Consider the following 18946-nt stretch of genomic DNA (forward strand, 5'->3'; position numbering starts at 1 on the left):
AGGGAGAGACTCTGTGTCCCACCTGCAGCCAGTGTCCCAGGGCGGAGAGCTCTGAGTGGGGCTGCGAGCGCCCCCCACTGGTAGTATTGACTGGGGCACCTGTGGGGCTCTGCAAGGCTGAAAATCTGGTGCCCCTTCCTCACAAATCTAGTGAGGCAGCCTAATGCTGTCTGTCTTATTAAAAAAAGGGTAGTGTGCTGGCAATGTCGCTCAGGATCTGTGCCTGTGGCTGGAGGGTTGCTGGTTCAAATCCTGCAGCTGGTAGAGGAATCCTACTCTGTTGGGCCCATGAGCAAGGCCCTTAACCCCAGCTGCTCCAGGGGTGCTGTATAAATGGCTTCTCTCCCTGTCTGTATGTCTTATGGAGAGCAAATTGGGGTATGCAAAAAGACAAATTTGTAATACAAGAAATTGTATATGGCCAGTAAAGTGATCTTATGTTACTGTCTGTCCCTGGCTTTCCATTTTTGCCTCAGAACAGATATTTTGGGTGTTTCGGTATTTATTAGGTCATTTTGTAAGCCTGCTCTACATTTGTACACTTTATTTTATTTGGTCTATGCGTTCACCTGAAGGCCTGCGTCTAATTAGCATTGTACGTCAAATACGTGTGGTGTCTACAGACTGCTACAGACTGCTACAGACTACAGACCGCATTTTACGCAACAGGAAACGCAAGCACGCAGCGCGCCTGCCCACGCCGGCGGCAGAACGAACGGGTCATAGTGGAAAATTTTTATTTCTATCCCCGCCTATTTGGTGTGTCGTCACCTATGGGCACGCCCCCCGGCCGCACTAGTCACGCCCATTTACGTGTTTTCCAACACACCGGTCTCTTCCCTGTGTTCCGCCTCTGATAGTTCTAACCCCTCCCATTTCTCTCATGGCCACACCCCTCGTATTTAAAAGGCTTCGGCCCAGCGGTCTGGGAGACCATTCTGCTGTAGCGAGGAGACGGGACGGTTCTGCGTGTGTGCAGCCATAGGCCGGATGGTTAAATCCAACCTACAGACGATACTGAATAGCCACTGTTTTGTCAGAGAAAAAGAAGGAAATATAACCAAAATGCCAGTCATCCGATTGACCAGTAATATCAACAAAAGCGAAAGGTAAGGACGAGGGGCAGGCGCTTGGTTCCAGGCGGGGGGGATGATTTGGCGATACCGGTGGCGGTAGGTCGGTGGTAGGCTAGGCCCCTAACGCTAGGCCGTGGTTGAGCCGTGTGGCCTACTTTAGAAGCGAAGTGCTTATTTTGTAACCTTTAGCCGGTGGCTCACGGATATAATATTTAAATACTTTACTAACTAAAATGACTACTTTACTGTTATGTAACGTAAACAGATTGCGTCGCGTGTTTTTTATTTTTCTGTACGGCTCTACAGTTATGTAAGCGGTTCAAAACCGTGTTGGGTCGCTTCGACTTCTGTACCATCGTTTCCAAGCTGTTCGACCCTAAAACTGAACCCTCCGCGCCCGTTTTCATTTCTTTAAATCTCCTTTTTTTAACGTGGCTTTCGGTCTTCGTTAAGATCGTCATAAATACGGCTTTAATTCACGCCTCATGGCAGTCGAATTTATAATATGCCCTTACATAATTTTGCATAAGGTCCCCAAGGCAGTGAATTTTCTAGAACTTATTTCTGATGTCTCCTGATGTTAATGAGCTTTTCCCTAAGCTGTGTTCTGCCCCGAGGTGTGTGACGTCGTGTGCTCGGGTCTCTGCTCGCTGTCGGGCAGGAGTCGAAGTTATTTTGCTTTTTTTTTCGTGTAGGTGTTTCGTTTTTTTGTAAGATCCGCCTCGGAGCGCACCCGTCTGCAGTGTGCGGTCCCGTCATGTGAAATAAAGTCGGGATCGCAGATGCAGAAAGGGGTGAGCCTTTTCGAGGGCAGGTCATCTCGCAATCCGCGGATCTCCTCGGTTATGTAATCGAGGGAAAGGGGATTTTTTAAAGCCCCGAGGTACCGCGGCCCTCGGATTGACAGGCTGGTGACGTCAGCCCCTACGCTCGCGGCCCCGCAGGTTGCGTCATCGGCTCCGTGCTTTCGACTGCTATCAAACGCGTCGGTGTGGCCATGTTGCAGCTGTGAGATCGGAGAGGGTGTTAAAGACCCCAGGTTCAGCGGTATCCGAATATTCATATTGTTCCTGTTCTCTAGTTTGTGTGGTGTTGTCTACTGTGTAGGCATCCGCGCAACTAGGAATTCCGATGTCCGTGTACTTATGGCGATAAACTGCCCTACTGCTCCGTTGATCGCAGTTATTGCCATTTCTGCATGAAGTGTGGCCTCGTTTGACGGTTTTGAGTGGGGAGTGGTTGTTTCTGGTCCTTCCAGCTACCTGTCAAGTGGTGTGGTCTCTCGGGGGGAGGGGGGGGGGTGTTGTACAGATGTGGTCTTCCTGGAAGGAAAATGAGGCCCTCGTTTGTCCAGGAGATAACTGGGCAACTAAATGTCTCCACACCCGGGTGAACATGGACCAATCAAGTAACAGTCCAGTCTTCCCACACTTTTCTCCTTAAAGTGGTATTACTCAGTGTAATAGTCCGCTTTGCAGTAGACAAGCTGGGTACATCTGTACTGTACAGCACCACTGTAACTGTGCGTGCGGTGAGTGACTCCATGCTCAATTTTGTCCTAAACTCATTCCCAGCACTAGGAATGTGTGCCGAGAGCAGCTCCTGCAGTTCTCCAGTCAGGGCGAGTCCCTGCCCCCACCAGGGCCCCAGGTCATCGGTGATCTGCCTCCCTGCGCCGCCGGCCCCCGCGGACGTGTCGAAACCCGCGGATGCTGGAGCAGCTCCCGGAAGCCAGCTCTTGCTGTGCGGCCAGAGTCCAATCCCGATTCGTTTTTTTTTTTCCGGCTAATGTTTTAATCGGACATCGGCAGCGTGGGATTCCTGTTTTTCCCATGGAGTCTTGGTGATGATGTGTTGGTGATGCTGTTGATGATCTGATCCAGGTCTGGGGTTTTAAAAACCTGTGACCTTGGAATATTCCACTGGACATGAGCTGAAGTCCTTGGTTTTCTTGGGGTGGGGTGGGCAGGACCATTCGGTGTCATTGGATGTTTAGAAAACAACAGATCATAAAACATGGGTCACCTCTTTAGTTAATATTTAATATAAGAGGATGAAATCTGTGTGTGGGTTGAAATCCTCATTCTCAACCCAAATGGAACCCTTTTGGCTGTAACAAAGGGTCGTATTTGCTGCCTATATACGTTCTGTTAGTTCTGCATTTTCTCCTTGTTGTTCAAATATTTGAAGAAGCGGCTGGAGATGCCTGTGACAGTTTCCTGTCCCCCTGTGGTTTCGGCCTGCATGCCTGGCGTCTCCTGCCCCCTCCCCCCCCCAGGCAGGACTGGGCCGGATCTGCAGTGGAGCCGGGAGGTCAGGAGGTCTCCGCTCCCGCTGTGGCTGACTGGTCCACGCGCAGGGGGGCGGGAGACGAGCTCGTGCGGGCGTTCGCCTCTCGCCTCCGACTGCTGGGCCCTGGCCGTTCAGTGCGACCCATCTGTGGGGGAGCAGGGTGCGATGGCAGGTCTGGTCTGGAGGGACAGTGCCGGGGTCCAATTGGGAGGTAGAAGTGTCTCCCCCACTGGTGCCCCAGGTGGAGGGAGAAGGGGGAGCAGGCGTCTGCCTCTCTGAGTTGGCCGGCCCTTAGCGCCATGGGGGGGAGGGGGGTGTTTCTTCCACGGCTGCTGCGGTTTCCTGTTCCGCGTGACTTCCCCGGCGTGAGGGGGACGTGACCAGCGCGCCGTGTGGGTTTATAGTGAGTCTCTGGTTAAAGGTTTTTTTTATTGCCACATCGCAGTCTGCTTCTGTCCCTCCCTGCTGTTCTTTGGCCTCACTGCCCTGTGCAGTAAATGCCTTTGCAGGGCAGTAAAGGGTGGTGGGTCGATGACCTGGCTGGCTCGGCTCACACCCCTGTCTGTCTCTCTCTCTCTCTCTCCCCCTCAGTACCCGGCGTTGTGCCCGTTGCTGTAGTAACCTGTGTCCGGGGCCTCGGTGGTGCTCCTGATGTCCCTCTCCCATCCTTGAAGATCCCGGGTGGGCGAGGGAATGACCAGAGGGATCGCAATCTTTCAGCTAAATTATTCCACTCGGTAAGTCGGCCGCGCCTGCGTCTGTCTCCTGCAGGGTCGGAGGTCAGCAGGGGGTTGTGGGGGGGGGGGGGGTCAGTCACACTACCGGATGGTGTGTATCTGCTTCATTGGCTTTTGCGCCCCTCTCCCCGCGGCTTCTCAGTTCCCCTCTCCTCCCTCTCTTGGTGCACAGGATGCTCGGCTGCTGGTGCGCGAGGAGCCCCCGTGCCCGGCGGCGGGGCGCGTGCGGTTCCTGCAGTTCGAGCCGCGCCGGGCGGAGGGGCCCCACTGTGCCTGGAGGGGGGCCCTGCGTGGGGCCAGCCTGTACGTCGAGATCCCCCCCGGCACCCTGCCCGAGGGCAGCAAGGACAGGTGAGCTGGGGCAGTAGGGCGTGGGGGTGGGGTGTAGCTCTACTGGGGCCTGGGGGGGGGTGCGGTCTTGGGTTTTATTGTATTGGGTAACCCCACCTCCTGTGTCCGTCGACGAGACGGAGAACTGCTGTCCATCTGCCTCATGGTAAAGTGCCCATGAGAGCAGCTGGAAAGGAGAAGAGGCCAGCCTGCGCAGTACTTGAGTCCAGTATCCCAGCCCACTGTTTCTTGAAAGCGACCAGGGGCTTGGCTTTAACTGGCTAGGCAGCTCGTTCCACACTCCCACCACCCTTTGTGTGAAGTGCCCTCTGGTTCGTGTAGGAGAAATCCCGGGTGGACTGTGTGAATGCCTTCGAGAATCGAGTTCTCGCATAGGGTCCCCTTGTCTTCTCTGTGCAAGACCGGGCTGGGAGCTGAAGTAGGTGACTGTTCTCTCTCTCTCTCTCTCAGCTTTGCCCTGCTGCTGGAGTTTGCAGAGGAGCAGCTGAAGGTCGATCACGTCTTCATCTGCTTCCACAAGAACCGCGATGACAGAGGTATGCCCTCACCCTCCTCCTCCTCCTCTTGGGTCATTGCTGCCTCTTCCTCGCTCTCTCCTTCACTCACTCTCTCTTTCCACCCCCAGCTCTGTTGCTGCGCACCTTCAGTTTCCTGGGCTTTGAGATTGTGAGACCCGGCCACCCCCTCGTCCCCCCCAGGCCTGATGCCTTCTTCATGGTCTACGCCATTGAGAGAGACTCCGACGACGATTAATGTGGACGCCCCCCCCATCCCCCCCAACCCTCCCTTCTCTGAGCTGTTCTGTTTTTATCTCCCCCATTAGCTGCCCCAGTAATCCTGTCCCCCGCTGGACCTGCTGTTCATCTCGGAAGATGTAATATTTATGTTCAGATCGCCCCCTGAGAGTAGTGTTCCCCTTGTTCGGATCCGGGCCCAGGCGCCTTGCGCAGGAGCCCCAATTCTTGCACATTGGGGGTTTTCGTGTTTTTGATATTTTTTGTGGCTTTGAATCTGTGAATGCGGGCCTGCTTGGTTTGTTTTGGTGGATGAATCGGGGAAAATTGATTTTTTTTTTTCTGGATTCAGGTCTGCATGTTATAACAGTGTGCAAAAATAAACTGCTCACCTTATTGTGTTCGGTGTTTTTGAGTCTTCCTGAAAATGTGTGGTGTTTTCCAAAATAAGCCCCAAATCTGTTCACAATTATTGCTGGCTTTTTTATGGTATAGGTTTTCACTGTCCTGAGTTCTCTGTAGTCATTTTAGTAAGCTTTATTAGCCAGCTGTAAATTGTCATGCAATTAAGTAATGGATTGGAGGTTTCTTTTTTTGCTAGGTGGCTATGAAGGCTCCGTCAGTGGTGCCCAACCAGTCAATTGCACTAGTGCTTGCTAGTCGATCGGTCACAAGAAATAAAAATTAAATGGGCTATTTGACTTTTTACTGTTTTTTGATAGCCTTAATTTATTCAGATCTGTGCATGTGATGTCATACATTTTACTGCCCTTGTGAGTTTAACCCTTGTCAAATGGGTTGTAAAAGTCTCTTCCCTGAGTGCTGGCTGACACTGGGGGGGCTACAGGAGCTTTGTAAATAGTGTTGTGTGTGTGCTCCCCATGAACGGTCTCTTGGTAATTGCTGCATGAACCCCACATTCGCTACAGTGCATAGTGGAGTGAAACAGACCGGCTGTGACAAATTTGCCAGAAGCTTGAAAGTTTGACTGCCTATTTGATAGTTGTAGTGTTTGAGTGGAGCCGAAGCAGAGACTGAAAATGTGCCGTTACCACAAGGAATGGGAGCATGATTATTTTTTGTACTTTCGCATTCTCTCCTGAGAAGGGGGGAATATAGAACATCTTAAAACTGCACACGAAACATGTGGACTTTAACTCTAAAAGTGAGTTACGGAAAAGTGGGGAAAATTTAAATCTCAACTAGCAGCAGTCAGTTTTCACGAGGCCTGACCCAAGAGGGAGAGTGCCAATCACTGCATTGTTCCGAGAGAACCACGTCCTGACAGCAGTCATTCAGGGGTTGAAAGTAACATGTTTGCTGAGGCTGCTGACTTGCTGTTTGGAGCTTTAAAAAAACATTTCTGGCCAGGTTCAGGCAGCGGCTGCCTTAAATCAGGGTTTCTTAAGTTTAAAGATGTTGAATATGCCCAATTAGAGGATGACCAGTGGTTTCTTGATTTAACATTCCTCACAGAGTTGACTGACTGAGCTGGATTTCAAGCTGCAGGGACATAAAAATGTATTTGACATGATCAGTGTCAATATACTAAAAAAACAATTACAAGTGTTCTCAAGCTTCTCAGTGCCAATGCTCACATTAAGAGAGGATCTTTTTTTTCTGAAAATGGGGAAAATTGCTCATTCACTGTAGCACAAGTCACTTGCATTTATTTGCTGTCACTGTAGTGATGGGTATCATTATTGTACTGATGTGCCCACAGTCTGTTTTCCCTATATCAGAGCTTCAAATTCACTTGGGTAGATTGTGCTGGACTGGCAAATGAAAAAGATCTTTTGTTAAAGGTTGGGAACCCCTGCTCTAGGTAATATGGTGGTATAAAATTCAGAAGCTCATTTGTCCCTTAATTCTGATGGAGTGCTCTTCCTGACCACTGGCAATAGGAGACGCTCCGAGGGAGCTGTTGGTGATGGTGCTGCCATAAATTAAGAGACATCTTTGCAGCAGGATGCATTTTATTTGAGTGCTTTTCCCAAAGCCTTATCAAGTTTTATAATAGCAGGCATACTATAGCTGAAAGAGAGGAGAAAATAAGACCACCACACCTCTATGAAAAGCTTTAGTGGAAAAATAAACATTTAAAGTAACTCCAGAGCCAGTTACCCATTAAAGAGTTAAACGTAAGTTCACCAATCTGATGATTTTCTGTTAGGCTCTTTAATTGCCCTTCCAGGTGTCAAACTTGATATAAACGGTCCTGCTGGATCAAGATGTGCTAGCTCTGTTTGCGTGAGGGCTTTGATGAGCCCACCACTGCCGATCGGCTGAGGTTTTATTCCACTTGAACTGCACGTCCTTAAATGTTGAGCAAGGTTGAGCTTGGGACCCTTCTAAACAGTGAGGTTGCTCATGGGAGCGGAGAGGGAGGCAGAGGGTCTGGAGGGTGGGTCTTGGGGGGGCTAACTCCAGAGGAGCTGATCCACAGGGTGCACACCTGTACACACTTTCCCCAGGACCACGTGGGTGCAGGGTTCAGGTGCGGTCTCTGGGCTGCAGTGAAGAATCGGTTCTGGCGGTCTTTCTCCTTGGCTTCACGCCGGGTGAACTCTCCAGGTCCTCCGCCCCCTAGTGGACGTGCTGTGAGTAGCAGCCACTTGAAAGCCCTGGATACCTCTGCCTTCCCAGCGGGACCTTGGGCAAAATGTAAGATATAGCCGCCGATTGTTGTGGGGGTTTCGAGGGGCAGAGCCGGTCCTTTGTCCTGAATCCCGAATGCTCTTTGTTCTTCACGATTGTCCTGTGCCTGAGTGAGAGGTTAATGAAAAGTCACTTTACTTAGCTTGACTTTTTTATTTTTGGCAGTCTGTGCCTATTAGAATAATTGCTTACACTTCTATAGCGCGATTCTGGACACTCCACTCAAAGGGCGTTACAGGTAATGGGGATCCCCTCCACCACCACCACCAGTGTGCAGCCCCACCTGGATGATGCGCCAGTACACTCCCCACACACCAGCTCTCAGTGGGGAGGAGAGCAGAGTGATGAAGCCAGTTCAGAGATGGGGATTATTAGGAGGCCATGATGGGTAATGGCCAGGGGGAAATTTGGCCAGGACACTGGGGTAACACCCCAACTCTTTTTGAGAAACACCCTGGGATTCTTAATGACCACAGAGAGTCAGGACCTCGGTTTTACGTCTCATCTGAAGGACAGTTATCCTGAGCGGTTGTCCTTATTATCCTGAGAGCCCTGAAGTATTTCAGTTGGAAACGAGAGAAGCAGCTCTTCAACCCCAGGGGGTGTCCAGCCAGCACCGGTACCGACACCGGCGGCTGTTTACTCCCCTGCGGGCAGCAGGAGCCCCAGCAGGGCGGCGCTGTAGAGCACCTCCTCAGTGCGGCACTGAGCGAGGTAGCGCAGGCACAGGCAGTCCTCCCAGCCCAGGGGCCGGGCCCCGGGGGGCCCCCGCTCCGCCAGGCGCAGCAGCAGCAGGGCGCGCTTCGCCGCCAGCCAGCCCGGCACCAGCCGCGGGCCGGGCCGGTCCTGCTGGAACAGCTGGGCCCCCGGGCCCCAGAGCAGGAGCCGCAGGGGCCCGCGGGCGTCCACAGGGGCCGGCCCCTCGCCCTGGGGCGCCAGCAGCCGCCGCGCCAGGCGCTGCAGCCCGCCGGAGTAGGGGGACCCCTGGGGGGCGGGGGGCGGGCCCTCCCCCTCCCCCTCCCCCTGGGACGTCCCGGGAGGGGGGGCGGGCAGGTGCAGGCAGTGGTAGATGAGGAGGCCCAGCTGGAGCTCGACTGGGTCCAGGTCCGGGTCCGAGGGAGGGCGCAGGTCCGAGATCAGGAGTCTGGGGGCACCGCGCCGCTCCCACAGCCTGTGTATCGACCCGTCCTCCTCTTCCTCTCCCGGCGCCCCCCCTCTGCGGCCCTCCTCTTCCTCCCTTCTCCCCCTGCTGCTCTCCGTGCGCCCATCTGCCCCCGGATTGCCCCCGTCCCCGTCTCTCTGGGGGGCTCCCCCCCCCCCCTCGCCGCCCCAGGCCAGCAGCAGGTGGTCCGGCCGCAGGAGCGGGGGGCCGGCCCGGTGCGCCCGCAGGTGGGCCAGCCCCTCGCTCAGCTGCAGCAGCAGCAGGCACAGGCGCCGCTCGTACACGGCGGGCCGCATGGCGTGCAGCCCCCGGCCCCCCCGCACGAAGCCTGCCAGCGTGCCGCGTGGGAGCGCCCCCTCGATGGACGCCGTGCGGCCCGCGGGCTCGAGCAGCGCCGACAGGAGCGCGGGACCTTCTGGTCTGCGAGCCGTGGGCTGGGCGTCGGCGGCCAGCGCTCCTGCCTGTGCCGCTGTTGCTGTGCTGCCCTCTGGTGGGGAGCGGGGAGGTTGCTGTGCAGTGGATGGAGAGTCTGCAGGGCTCCTTTCAGGACGCTGATTCATGTCGGCGTTAAAGCTCTTTGGCAGTGCATCTTGGGGGGGCTCCTTGAGCTGCTGCTGCTGCTGCTGCTGCTGCTGCTGCTGCTGCTGCTGCGTGCTGCCCTCTGGTGGTGGCTGGAGAAACTGCAGCTCTGTGAACCGAGGCTCTGCCACACCTGGCTCTCCGGCCCCTTGCTGATCCACAGTGCTGCTCTCTCCCTCCGGCAGGGGCTCCATGTCTGCCTCGGCCTGCGGCTCCTCAGGCAGCGGGTCCGTTGCCCCAGCAGGGCGCTGAGGGAAGTGTGTGAAGACCCGCCTGATGTTGGCATGGGGGGGCACAGACATCAGCTCAGTCAGTTCGGCAGAGGAGCCTGGGACGGGCTTGTACACCTGCAGGGAGAGAAGCAGGCTTGCTAACAGTTCCAGTCAAGAAGCTGTATTGGCATGACCAATGAATTTCAGTGTTGGCAAAGCAGATACACTTAAGATCTACAGACATTTATAATACAGACACAGAGACAGGCTCACTGTCTGTTCCTCAGGCTGGGACAGGAGATCACACACTGTATTATTATTACTGAGAGACAGGCTCACTGTCTGTTCCTCAGGCTGGGACAGGAGATCACACACTGTATTATTATTACTGAGAGACAGGCTAACTGTCTGTTCCTCAGGCTGGGACAGGAGATCACACACTGTATTATTATAACTGAGAGACAGGCTCACTGTCTGTTCCTCAGGCTGGGACAGGAGATCACACACTGTATTATTATTATTGAGAGACAGGCTCACTGTCTGTTCCTCAGGCTGGGACAGGAGATCACACACTGTATTATTATTATTGAGAGACAGGCTCACTGTCTGTTCCTCAGGCTGGGACAGGAGATCACACACTGTATTATTATCATTGAGAGACAGGCTCACTGTCTGTTCCTCAGGCTGGGACAGGAGATCACACACTGTATTATTATTACTGAGAGACAGGCTCACTGTCTGTTCCTCAGGCTGGGACAGGAGATCACACACTGTATTATTATAACTGAGAGACAGGCTCACTGTCTGTTCCTCAGGCTGGGACAGGAGATCACACACTGTATTATTATTATTGAGAGACAGGCTCACTGTCTGCTCCTCAGGCTGGGACAGGAGATCACACACTGTATTATTATTATTGAGAGACAGGCTCACTGTCTGCTCCTCAGGCTGGGACAGGAGATCACACACTGGGCTGCCAGTTCAACTGAGTTCCCTCCCGCCTCACCCAGTAGGGCTGGGAGCTGTTCTGAATCTTGCGGGTGTGCACACCCCTTAGTCACGTCTGCTCCCCTGTGTCACCGAATTCAGCTCCATCGCCAGTGTGAAGTTGTTAAATGTGTTGGAGGAGAGCAATGCAAATGCATGTTTATATGCCTCTGCTGTGTTCGAAAGCAGACAGAAGGGCAGTGCAGAGCATGAAAGATCAGGCAAGCTTTGTGCAGGCATTCAACCCCCCCCCGGACACACACACAGCAGTGGCTCAGAACCGAGTGGCAGTTAAATTTCCCAAGACAGGATGACAGCTAAGAGGAAGTGGCTGAGCGTTTTCAACCCTGGACAGGGGCATTGCCTTATAAGGCCGAGTCCTGGGATCGGGGCTAGCCGGCCGGTCGGTTTCTTTGTTTCTCTGTCTTCTGTGGTTTTGGGATGTGCAATTGGACCCTGTGTGTGCGCTGAGGTCAATTGTGTAAAACAAACTGCTCTTTGGACCCTGTGAAGATTTGCACACGCACGGTGCCAGTGATGGTGAAAAAAAGGTATTGGCCACTCTAGTCAAAGAGTGGTGGACCTACAGGAGGCCTGACCTCAGCTCAGAGTGCGAATGCAGCAGGGTGGAGGAGACAGCTGGTGTGCACCTGAGCAATGCACTTCACCTGTGTGTGTGTGTGTAAAACGTCCAGCTGTGTAAATAAATGGGACCAGTAAGAGTCCCTAAATAAGACACACCTGGAAGAGAAATGGTCAGAAATGTTGAATAAATGATTCCCACTTTTTGTACGGCACAGGGCAGGTATTATCTCTGGATAATTATTTGATGGAATGCCTCAACTGCCAGGAATAGGAAAGATCTAATCATATCAGACCTGTGTGTCTGTCACTCCCTGTGTTTCTAACTAACTGTAGCCTGGAGGTTGGTACTATGGTCAACATGGGACATGTCCCCAGTGTGGAGTCTGTTTTTTTCTTTCTTTTGTTCCACAGCTGCATTTTTTAGCATAAGTGAAAGACAGGGAGATTTAGCTTAAGGAAAAGCTAAGGACACAAAAATGTAACTTAAGAAATGCAAATCTGAAACTTGGTTTCAAAACATTAACTGTTATCAGTGAAATAAGCTCTCAAGGCAAACGCAAAGATGACAGACTCATTGATACGCTCAGTTTAGAAACTCACCTTGGCTGCGAACACCTTCCCTGGTACTGTGGCACAGCGCACAGCGTAGTAAACAGCGCCCCCTATCTGACAGCGTGGTTGTCTTCCCTCACACAGAGTAAAGTCCTCAGGATGCAATGACCCCGCCTCCCTCTCATTAGACCCCGCCTCCTGTTGTCTCTCCTCCAATGGGCTGCCCACTAACTCTGCCTCCAGACGCTGTGCAGTCTCCAGGAGAAACAGTAGGTGGCGTTGCTGTATGGTCCACGAGACTTGCTCCTGGCTGGACAGGTCCTTGAAATAATAGGGGAGCATGTAGTCAGGGGTGTCAAAGTTCAGGGAGGTCAGGCTCAGAACTGGCTCTGATGGGGGACACAGGGGGCTCGAGGGGGTGCTGTAACTACCCCGCAAGATAATGTTGCCCTTCTCGGCCTTGTTGTTTGGCCCGCAAGGGGAGGGCACAGCCGAGGGGTCACCGCGGGCCGGGCTGTCGCAGGGCTGCGGCGGCCGGGGAGGATGTGGAGACTGGCGCTGAGCAGCCATCACGGGGAGGGACCGCGCGCGGAAGAGTTTCCGTGGCAACGGCGGGGGGCGGTCCGGGGTGGCGTCGGCGCGGATCCTCTCCTGCCATTGGCTGGACGAGCCTGAGACAGACAGACAGACAGGGGAGGAGAGCGGACAGGTCAGGCTTGACTGCTGAGCTCGCTTTCCCCCCTCTCTCTGGACACAGCGCCACTCTCTGGCCTGCAGAGTTACGTGCTGATCGGCCTCACAGGCCCCCCTGCAGCGACGCCACAGTTCACCGTGTCTTCGATCAGCTCGTTAACTCATCCTGAAATGACCCGAGGGAATTTGTGCCCCAGTTTCAATTTAAAGGGAAGGTCCTGGAGTTCCTGTCTGCCACTTGCTGTTGGCTGTTCTTGTGTGTGGCAGCAGGAGGCGCTGTGGTCCCCGTCCCTCCCTCAGGCAGACTTCCCCCTCCTCTGCAGGAGAGTCTGAGCTCCGGCTGCAGCACCACTCTGCAGAGGTGGGGGGGGGGACTACCTCTTCTCTCCTCTCCTCTCCTCTCTCTCCTCTCTCCTCTCTCCTCTCCCCTTTCTCCTCTCCTCTCTCCTCTCTCCTCTCTCATCTCTCATCTCCTCTCTCCTCTCCTCTCTCCTTTCTCCTCTCCTCTCTCCTCTCTCCTCTCTCCTCTCTCCTCTCTCCTCTCCTCTCTCCTCTCTCCTTTCTCCTCTCTCCTCTCCTTCTTCCTCTCTCCTCTCTCCTCTCCTCTCTCCTCATCCCTCTCTCTGACCAGAAGAAACAGACACAAAGACATGCCGGGAGTTTGAAAGAGACCAAAACCAGGGATGAAATGCTTTGCTCTGTGGATTCGACTTTAAGTTTCCACCCACCAGTTTTGTGCTTTCAGAGGCGTTTCTGCTTTGCTGAGGTGAGATTTTCACAGGAGCACTGAGTTCGGTTTATCGCTCACTCGCGTGAACGCACGCACTCCGAGCCAGTCTCAACGCGCAATCACGCTCTCTCGGTGTTGCGTAGTGTCTGAAGGAGAATCTACTCAAACACGAGTCTCAGTGTTGTGAAATCAGCTGACAGGAGGTTGTGTTGCTGGTTTTGCGCGGTTTCAGATTGCACAGCTCATGTACTTCACAGAGTGAGACACTCTGCTCAGCCATACTGTATCATGTTAGTCACACACCACAGTGAGGACACAACTGTAGGTGTGTGTGCTGGGACTCCTCTGTCTCACACATACGACTGGCACAGAATGGATCAAATCTCATTGAAAACACTCCTGATCCCTCTCAACAGCACAGTTTCTCAGTGTCATCTGTATCTATATTTGACTCAGTGTCTCTGAGTTTTTAGGGTTTACAATGTTTCTGAAACTCTCAGAACCTCAATGTCTCAGTATCTTGGTATCTCAGTCCCTGAGTGTCTCAGACTCTCAGTGTCTCAGTATCTCAGTGTCTCAGACTCTCAGTATCTCAGACTCTCAGTATCTCAGACTCTCAGTCCCTGAGTGTCTCAGACTTTCAGTGTCTCAGACTCTCAGTATCTCAGTCCCTGAATGTCTCAGTCCCTGAGTGTCTCAGACTCTCAGTGTCTGAGTATCTCAGTGTCTCAGACTCTCAGTGTCTCAGTATCTCAGTATCTCAGTCCCAGTAGGATTGGGAATTGGTATGATTCTGGCAGGTGTGGGAATTCTGGGATTAGATTTGTACATTTGGGGAAGAATGTTTCTCTAATCCCAGAGTATCTGTCACAGTGCAGTAGGAAGTGCATCTCTGTCTCCATTTCTCCCCGCTGGCAGTGGGAGCACAGCCTGTCCTCTCTGGGCAGCCAGGTCTGCCTGTGTCGCCCAGTTTCTATGGCCAGGCTGTGGTCACTGAGCCTGTACTTCCTCAGGGTCTGTTTCTTTTTGCTGTTACTTGTTGGTTAAATATTCGGCTAGTGTATATTGTCAGTTTAGGGTTCTGTAGCATTCCAGTTTGTTGTTTTTGTGTGTGTGTGAGAAATCGCTGTGTGATCTGTGCTGTGATGTGCTTGAGTCTGAGTTGTGGTGCTCTAGCAGTGCTGTCCTGAGGCTGGCTGGTGTCGGTGTGGCTCAGGCCAGTGAGCCTCAGGACCAGCTGGCTCAGGGGGCTCTTTGTTGGGCTCAACTCTTGGCTCAGCAGGGCCTTGTGGTGGTAGGAGTTTTGGTTGCTGTTTTTTAGGTGTAGCCAATACTTTATTACTCTCATCTGTATGTTTATCAATAATGGGTATTGGCCTAATTCGGAGACCAGGGGCTGCAGTCCTGCCAGCTCACTGATATAGATATTGAACGGTGTTGGGCTCAGGCTGCAGCCCTGGCTCACCCCACGACCTCAGGGGAAGGATTCTGTCCTTTTGTACATTGATTGAATGATGTCGTACTCACTGTGGAAGCTGTGTGTGTGGCAGTCTGTAGGGAGGCTGGGTTCCTCACGAAGGGTGAGGGCTAGAGGAGGGGACAGGGGGCTCCTGGGGGATCCCTCTGTGTCCATATCAAGACTGGAGCTGCTGCTGGAGCCTCTAGCATAACGATTCCTGCGGATACATGGAAAGACACAGAGAGAGTCAGGGACACACAGAGAGTCAGAGACAGACCAGAGTATCAGGGACACACAGAGAGAGTCAGAGACACACAGAGAGTCAGAGACAGACCAGAGTATCAGGGACACACAGAGAGAGTCAGGGACACACAGAGAGTCAGGGACAGACCAGAGTATCAGGGACACACAGAGAGAGTCAGGGACACACAGAGAGTCAGAGACAGACCAGAGTATCAGGGACACACAGAGAGAGTCAGAGACACATAGAGAGTCAGAGACAGACCAGAGTATCAGGGACACACAGAGAGAGTCAGGGACACACAGAGAGTCAGAGACAGACCAGAGTATCAGGGACACACAGAGAGAGTCAGAGACACACAGAGAGTCAGGGACAGACCAGAGTATCAGGGACACACAGAGAGAGTCAGGGACACACAGAGAGTCAGGGACAGACCAGAGTATCAGGGACACACAGAGAGAGTCAGGGACACACAGAGAGTCAGAGACAGACCAGAGTATCAGAGACACACAGAGAGAGTCAGGGACAGACCAGAGTATCAGGGACACACAAAGAGAGTCAGGGACACACAGAGAGTCAGAGACAGACCAGAGTATCAGGGACACACAGAGAGAGTCAGAGACACACAGAGAGTCAGGGACAGACCAGAATATCAGGGACACACAGAGAGAGTCAGGGACACACAGAGAGTCAGGGACAGACCAGAGTATCAGGGACACACAGAGAGAGTCAGGGACACACAGAGAGTCAGAGACAGACCAGAGTATCAGGGACACACAGAGAGAGTCAGAGACACACAGAGAGTCAGAGACAGAAACACACAGAGAGTCAGAGACAGAAACACACAGAGAGTCAGGGACAGAGCAGAGAGTCAGGGACAGAGCAGAGAGTCAGGGACACACAGAGAGTCAGGGACACACAGAGAGTCAGGGACACACTTAGAGTCAGGGACACACAGAGAGTCAGGGACACACAGAGAGTCAGAGACAGAAACACACAGAGAGTCAGGAACAGAGCAGAGAGTCAGGGACAGAGCAGAGAGACAGAAACACACAGAGAGTCAGGGACATACAGAGAGTCAGGTACACACTTAGAGTCAGGGACACACAGAGAGTCAGGGACAGACACAGAGAGTCAGGGACAGACATAGAGAGTCAGAGACACACAGAGAGTCAGGAACATTTCATAGAGGCACCGACATTAGTTCTCGATAGGGTCCATAAATTTGTGCTTTTTCAATAGTTAGCTTAAAAGAGAAGTAGTAACCAAAAATGAACTAAAAATAGACATTGGCTTAGAGCAGAGTCATAGAAACAGGTAAGAGTGAAGTGTGCTGTGCAGTAAGCAGAGCACTAATCTGATGCTGTGGTCAGCTGTTTCTGTGTCAGGAAACACAAGATCCTGCAACATCAGATAAATCACATTTCAAAAACAGCAGCTGCATGTTCTTCGTTTTCTGCTTTTCGAGAGCAGAATGCGGAGAGGAATTGAGTCACGACGCACCGAGCAACAGTCTAGCTGTTGTGGGAGTCTGGAACCAGCTGCCCAGACACATCGTAGAAGCTGAGTTTTTTACAAGAAACAGTTGGATGGGATCTTTGAATCAATTAGCAACTAATGAGCAAACAGGCCAGATGGGCTGAAGATCTCCTCTAGTCTGCAGTCTCTCTTGTGTTCTGTGTTCTTACCTGTGGACCTTGGCAGGCAGGGCTGGGGGAAGGCCCTGCCTGTTTGCACTGCTCCTTGCATCCATCTGTCCAGACGCAGAGTCTCTCCTGCAGTCCCACGGGTCTTCTGTCTCTGTCCCTGGGCCTCGGCCTCAATCCCTCACGCTCCCTGTCTCCACGGCTTTTTACTGTGGTTTAGCTCATCTTGCCCCTGGCTGTATTCTCCCTCCCTCTCCTTCTCCGGTCTGTGCCTCCTCTCTCCAGGCTCTGTTTCTGTCGCTCTCCCTGGTCTGTGTCTCCTCTCTCCAGGCCCTGTCTCTGTCAATCTGCCTGGTCTGTGTCTCCTCTCTCCAGGCCCTGTCTCTGTCGCTCTGCCTAGTCTGTGTCTCCTCTCTCCAGGCCCTGTTTCTGTCGCTCTCCCAGGTCTGTGTCTCCTCTCTCCAGGCCCTGTCTATGTCGCTCTGCCTAGTCTGTGTCTCCTCTCTCCAGGCCCTGTCTCTGTCACTCTGCCTGGTCTGTCTCTCCTCTCTCCAGGCCCTGTCTCTGTCGCTCTTCCTGGTCTGTGTCTCCTCTCTCCAGGCCCTGTTTCTGTCGCTCTCCCAGGTCTGTGTCTCCTCTCTCCAGGCCCTGTCTCTGTCGCTCTTCCTGGTCTGTGTCTCCTCTCTCCAGGCCCTGTCTCTGTCACTCTTCCTGGTCTGTGTCTCCTCTCTCCAGGCCCTGTCTCTGTTGCTCTCCCAGGTCTGGGTCTCCTCTCTCCAGGCCCTGTTTCTGTTGCTCTCCCAGGTCTGTGCCTCCTCTCTCCAGGCCCTGTCTCTGTCAGTGTCCCTGGTCTGTGCCTCCTCTCTCCAGGCCCTGTCTCTGTCACCCTGTCCGGTGTGGCCCTGCTCTCTCGGTGCCTGTCTGTGGGAGTGTGCGCGCGAGCCTGTTCTCAGGGTGTTTCTGCACGGTTTATCGCCCTCTGCGATCTCTGAGGTTTGGGGGCTGGCACAAGCGCAGCTGTGTCTTTCTAAACCTCAGATCTGAGAGTGTGAGACACAGCGAGAGAGAGTGTTGCAACCACCTCTTTCTCTCTTCTGCTTCACGTTTCCTAACTCCCTCCCATCTCTCAGCCTCTCGTTCTGAGCCCATCTCCACCCCCCCCCTTATCTCTCTGTCCCCCCCCAGTCTTCCCCCTTCTGTGCCACTGTCCCCCGGACACACACACTTCCTCTGTCGTCTCACGGCCCCTCCCCAGTATTTCTATAGTATATGATTTCAGTAGATGTAGTTACCAGAAGCCAGGGAGAGGGCCATTGGCATGCTGCAGGCAGGCCTGTCATGTGCCAGCGTTGCCAGACACTATGGAGTGAGCCGCTCCACTGTGTCCCGACTGCAGAGAAGGTTTCAGCAGACCGGCAGGACAGATGACCGTCCAAGATCCGGTCACCCTCGAGTGACCACACCAGAGCAGGACCGACACATCAGACTGGTCCATCTGAGAGATCGTTTCAGATCTGTCACCCGTACTGCTGCCGAACCTGCTGGCAGACACAATGCCCACATCAGTGACAGGACAGTGAGGCTCCATGCTGCTGGCCTCAGAGCAAGGCTACCTGTCAGAGGCCCTCTGCTCACACCTCCTAGACGTCACCCCGACTGGCTTGGGCCAGAGGCTGCGATGGACTCGTCAGCAGTGGCATCAGGTCCTCCTCACTGATGAGTCACTCTTCAGCCTGTTCCACGCAGAAGGGAGGGCCAGAGTGTGGTAGGAGGAGGTGATGTGTTTCTTTTTTCCATCAGTATTATATTGACCTGGCTGTATCAGGCTTAACTGTACATTAACAAAGTCTTTCTACACATAAAATACACATTGACTTTTGCACCTTGCATTTCCTAGGCTACACCACAGTGCACCTGTGTTACAGGTGTGTGAAGGCAATGATCACCAAGCAGGTGATCTGCAAAAACCTCCACACAGCTGCTTGTGCACTGTAGAACTTTGTTATTTTGTTAAATCACAACCAAAGCAGGAGCTTTCTAAAGCTCACTTCGCTTTTTTTACCACAAAAACATTAAGTATTAAAATTAATTCTAACCTCTTTTTCCCTCCTGTCACCCGTATAGAGGTGCTTCGGGCAGTGTGCCCCTTGGTACACTAGGGGGCAGTGTTGACCTGCTTATTTTTCTTTTTCCGCTGCGGAGATGGAGTTCTGCAAAATAATTCAAGTTTGGTTCGTCTTTATCTCCTCTTG

General features: G+C 53.1%; 2 protein-coding genes and 1 long non-coding RNA gene across 3 annotated transcripts in view; 2 read left to right on the top strand and 1 right to left on the bottom strand.

Annotated features, from left to right (window-relative positions):
* The first annotated feature begins 917 nt into the window (after positions 1-917).
* oaz1a (ornithine decarboxylase antizyme 1a) lies at positions 918-5591 on the top strand. The gene is given in 6 exon segments (XM_088622255.1): positions 918-1109; positions 3960-4017; positions 4019-4105; positions 4278-4456; positions 4907-4992; positions 5082-5591. Coding segments are annotated over 6 exon segments (657 nt in total). The 5' UTR covers positions 918-990; the 3' UTR covers positions 5210-5591.
* A 1557-nt stretch (positions 5592-7148) lies between these two features.
* Positions 7149-17778, bottom strand: peak3 (PEAK family member 3). Its single transcript, XM_088622246.1, has 4 exons — positions 16737-17778; positions 14876-15024; positions 11974-12596; positions 7149-9936 (listed from the first exon to the last, which is right to left on the bottom strand). Exons 1-4 carry the CDS (start codon positions 16799-16801, stop codon positions 8488-8490), a joined length of 2286 nt encoding a protein of 761 aa, XP_088478372.1. The 5' UTR covers positions 16802-17778; the 3' UTR covers positions 7149-8487.
* Positions 7916-18946, top strand: part of LOC148639271 (uncharacterized) — a 79081-nt gene continuing 68050 nt past the window's right edge. Inside the window, exon 1 of the long non-coding RNA XR_015930874.1 lies at positions 7916-8086. This is a non-coding gene — a long non-coding RNA (uncharacterized LOC148639271). The remainder of the gene's footprint in view (positions 8087-18946) is intronic.

Source organism: Lepisosteus platostomus, chromosome 27 (assembly GCF_059453375.1).
Source record: "Lepisosteus platostomus isolate fLepPlt1 chromosome 27, fLepPlt1.hap1, whole genome shotgun sequence".
Lineage (NCBI taxonomy): Eukaryota > Metazoa > Chordata > Actinopteri > Semionotiformes > Lepisosteidae > Lepisosteus > Lepisosteus platostomus.